The 4,320-nt window shown below is 56.5% G+C and overlaps 1 protein-coding gene across 2 annotated transcripts; it reads right to left on the reverse strand.

Moving 5' to 3' along the window:
* Nucleotides 1–6: 6 nt before the first annotated feature.
* On the reverse strand, nucleotides 7–4,306 carry KLF4 (KLF transcription factor 4). 2 transcript variants are annotated; one of them, XM_024753673.1, is made up of 5 exons: nucleotides 3,871–4,306; nucleotides 3,638–3,758; nucleotides 2,021–3,011; nucleotides 1,766–1,930; nucleotides 7–751 (listed from the first exon to the last, which is right to left on the reverse strand). In XM_024753673.1, exons 1-5 carry the CDS (start codon nucleotides 3,873–3,875, stop codon nucleotides 576–578), a joined length of 1,458 nt encoding a protein of 485 aa, XP_024609441.1. In that variant the 5' UTR covers nucleotides 3,876–4,306; the 3' UTR covers nucleotides 7–575. The 2 variants fall into 2 exon arrangements, with proteins under 2 accessions (XP_024609441.1, XP_024609440.1); XM_024753672.1 differs by having other exon boundaries at nucleotides 1,766–3,011.
* Between the last annotated feature and the right edge of the window lie 14 nt (nucleotides 4,307–4,320).

Below are 4,320 nucleotides of genomic sequence, written 5' to 3' on the forward strand. Positions count from 1 at the left end.
GAAGACAAAAATAGATTTTCCTTGTCAAAGTATGCAGCAGTTTGAGAACTTTGGCCTCATTTGGTACCTTTAGAACCAAGACTCACCAAGCACCATCGTTTAGGCTATTAAAACACATTTTCTGTACCTGAATTTCTTCCTCTTCTTCTAAGATCGTAATAATGGCTTTTAGAAGGCAAAGAGAATACAAGGTGATCTTTATGCTTATATTGCATCAAAACAATTCAAGGGATTCTGGTCTTCCCCTCCCCCCCCCCAACTCACGGATCTAATTTATACCCTGATATCCACAACTTCCAGTCACCCCCTTGGCGTTTTGTAAGTCCAGGAATATATATTCAAGTTGGATTTAGAATTGGAATGATAGAAGATCCAGTCACAGACCCCATCTGTTCTTTGTCATTTGGTTTCCTCATGTCTCCTGATTATCCATTCACAAGTTGACTTGTTGGGAACTTGACCATGATTGTAGTGCTTTCCAGCTGGGTTCTTCCCCTCACCGGGAAGACAGTGTGAAAAGTAAAAAATACTGAATGCTTGTCTGGCAGTGTGGGTCATATCCACTGTTTGGGGATTTAAAAGTGCCTCTTCATGTGTAAGGCGAGGTGGTCCGACCTCGAAAATGCCCGGTCGCACTTCTGGCACTGGAAGGGGCGGTGCCCGGTGTGTTTGCGGTAGTGCCTGGTGAGTTCATCTGAGCGGGCGAACTTCCACCCACAGCCGTCCCAGTCACAGTGGTAAGGTTTCTCACCTGGAAAAGGAAAATAAAGCCACTGGAAGCGATTGTGAAAGAATTAAGAACTGGCCATAGAGGCCAAACATTCAACCAACTCCCCAAGCACCCCATTCCGAAAGGATCCAGGGTCTTTATACCTCTTAAGGCCAGATTAAATTTTAGATCGTAAAGCAGGAATATAGGGATTTTTTGCTCTCTTTTTTTTTTTAGGGGAAGTTAGATAGCTTATCACAGAGAACAAAGACCACTTAAACCTATACTTCTGTTGGACTAACGTTTTCATTCTTTTGAGCTAAGATATCGCTGTGGAGGAAGTGAATTTAGAAATTATGGCTGCTAGTGCCTCTCCTGGTCCAAATCAGTAATATCCTATCCCACTATAACTGGTTCTAAAAAGTGACAGGAGGCTACTTTTCCTGTACCGACATTATTCATGACTGCTGTGCCTTAGTGACCTTATATACCTACTTACATCCACAAACAAATTCTCTGCGGTGACAATCTTAAACCAGAATCTCAGCAAGCCTAACCATTAAGTCCTTGGGATTTAAATAAAACCTAATTGTTAAGACTAGAAAGGGGGAGGGGTGAGACTGGGAAAGGAAAAAAAGCCAATAAAAATAGCCTAGAAAACAAAAAACTGATTTAAGAAAATACCATGCTTTTGCACTGCAAAGTATAATTTCATTTCTTTTTCTTCTTTTTTTTTTTTTTTTTTTCTGCCAAGTATAATTTCTTGATTACAAGGGCAATGGTTTGCTCAAGCTAGAAGAGGCCCACATGCAGCCTGGAATCTCCCTGCCTTTCAAAGGCCTAACAAAACTGCATTTTCATGCACTGATACCATCCGCCCAGCAAAAGGCTCCTAAGCAAAATAGTAGGCGCCGGTTTGCTTTCTCTCCTGTGATCCAGGAGATGGAGGAGATAGACTGCGCCCCACATCCCAAGGGAGGCCCTGAGGAGTGTCCGTAGTCAGCCGATGAGGCTGGACACCAGCCCCCCTCCTTTCCGCGGCTTCTGGTCTCCTACCTGTGTGGGTTCGCAGGTGTGCCTTGAGATGAGAACTCTTTGTGTAAGTTTTGCCGCAGCCTGCGTAATCACATGTGTGAGTGGCCGTCCTTTTCCGGGGCCACGACCTTCTCCCCCTCTTTGGCTTGGGCTCCTCCGGCATGCAGGAACCGGGTGGCATGAGCTCTAGGGGTGAAGAAGGTGGGGTCAGCGTCATCCCGTGTGCCCTGCCGGGGCGGGGCTCCCCAGCCCCAACTATGAATCCCTGGGACTGACCTTGGTAATGGAGCGGTGGGACCTGCGGCTGCAACTGGTCGGGCAGGAAGGGAGGGTAGTTGGGCCCCGGGTGGGGATGGAAGCCCGGTGGTAGCGGCAGGGCAGGATGACAGTCCCTGCTGCTCAGCAGTTCCTCGGCACCCAGGGTCGGGGTAGTCCTGCTGGGGAGCTGCCGCCCCAAGGAAAAGTCGTGCGCAGGAGGCCGGTGGCCATTGCTGAGAGGGGGTCCAGTGCCTAAGTGGGCATCTAGGGACCGACCGACGGTACACGAAGAGACAGCCTCTTGCTTGATCTTGGGGCACATGCGCGGCGGCCCGCCGCTGTAGGGCGCCACCACCACCGGGTGGCTGCCGTCCGGGCTGCCTTTGCTAACACTGATGACCGACGGGCTGCCGTACTCGCTGCCAGGCGCACTCAGCGACGCCTTCAACACAAACTTGCCCATCAGCCCGCCACCTGGCAGCTGCGGCTGCTGTGGTGGAATGTACACTGGGTCCAATTCGGGCCGCAGGAGCTCGGCCACGAAGCCGCCGGAGGGGCTCACGTCGTTGATGTCCGCCAGGTTGAAGGGAGCTGTCGGAGGGGGTCCAGACTCCCGGCCGTAGAGGAGGCCGCCGCCCGTGCTGCCCGGCGCCACGCCCGGGTCGCCCCCGGCCCGGATTGGATAGCTGAAACTGCAGGTGGAGGGCGCACTGGCAGGACCGCTGCTCGACGGGGAGGACGAGGATGAGGCTGATGCCGACGAGGACACGGTGGCGGCCACTGACTCCTGATGGGACAGCGAGTTGGAGAGGATAAAGTCCAGGTCCAGGAGATCATTGAACTCCTCCGTCTCCCTCCGGGATAAGAGAGCCGGGTTGCTGCTGCCGCAAGCCGCGCCGACTCCGCCACTCTCCAGGTCGGTGGCCACGGTCGCCGCCGCCAGGTCGTAGGGGCGGCCGGGAAGCACCGGGGGAAGTCGCTTCATGTGGGAGAGCTCCTCCCGCCAGCGCTGCGGGAACAGGACGCGAGAGAGACCGTCAGTGCTGTCCCTAACTGCCACCCAATGTAGTGGTGGGCCCGCCGCGCCTACACCGCCTAGACACGGGGACCGGGCAGGCAGGAAGCGCCCGGGGACTACGGGTGCCAGCGCTGCAGTCATGGCCCACACCCGGGTCCGAGAAGAGGCGGTGCGTCGATATGGAGGATGTTATGTTGTGTCTGCCCGATTGCGTGTTAGCCAGCGCCGCGGTTCGCCAGCCTGGGTCCCTCCCCCGCCAGATCCTGGGGACGCTCCCGCCGCCCCGGAATTGGGACACCGAGGCTCTCTCGGTGCGCCCTCGCCAAGGGGACGCCTACGCGCCAAGCTCACTCTGGCCCAGCCAGCGTCTGGGTACACAGACACCTCCCGCCCTGCCGCTTGCACGCTCCGGGATATGTGCGGACCCGGTGTGCACCCCCGGCGGCTCCACAGCGTCGGGACCACACGCATGTACAGCTGAGACAAGGGCGCGGAAGCCATCCCGGGAAGGCTGCGGAGCCCGTGCGGTGGCTCTCGGTGACCCCAGGGCTCCGCCCGTCCCCACCCCACCCACAGAAGTCCACCGGAGGATCCCAAAGGCCCGGAGCAACACTCACGTTATTCGGGGCACCTGCTGGACGCAGTGTCTTCTCCCTTCCCGCCGGGCCGGACGCGAACGTGGAGAAGGACGGGAGCAGTGCGTCGCTGACAGCCATGTCAGACTCGCCAGGTGGCTGCCTGCGGGCCGGGTGGGGAGCACACAGGGGCAGGAGTCAGGGGCCACTCTCGACTGCCACTCTGGCGCGTCCCACCGGCCCTCACCCCTCCCTGCGCCCCGCGCCGCACCTACCTCATTAATGTTGGGCCCCAGAAGATCCTCGGGAGTCTGAAGCAGTGGGGTACCCGAACCCCAAAGTCAACGAAGAGGGAAAAAAGGAACTTAGAAACGAAGCCAAAACCAAAAACCCCAAACTGCCCGAGATCCTTCTTCTTTGGATTAAATATAAAAGGGAGATGTCTTTTTAAAAAGTTCCTTTGTATACAAAAGTTCTTAGAAAAGTTGTAAACTCATAAAGATAGACAATCAGCAAGGCGAATAAAAGTAGGTCCGGTGGCCGGGTTGCGCTCTCTTCGACTCAGCAGCGTCCGCCACCGCTGTCGCGGTCGCCGCGGCTATCGCCGTGGGCGCTGGGGCTGTGGCCGGAGTAGCTGGCGGGCGGCGCCGCCAGGTGAGACTGGCCGCGGTGGCGCGGATCTGCGGACTGGGCGGCGGCGCGGGGCGCGGAGTCCGGGGGGCTGC

This window comes from Neophocaena asiaeorientalis, unplaced genomic scaffold, assembly GCF_003031525.2.
Source record: "Neophocaena asiaeorientalis asiaeorientalis breed wild unplaced genomic scaffold, Neophocaena_asiaeorientalis_V1.1 scaffold342, whole genome shotgun sequence".
In the NCBI taxonomy this organism is placed as follows: domain Eukaryota; kingdom Metazoa; phylum Chordata; class Mammalia; order Artiodactyla; family Phocoenidae; genus Neophocaena; species Neophocaena asiaeorientalis.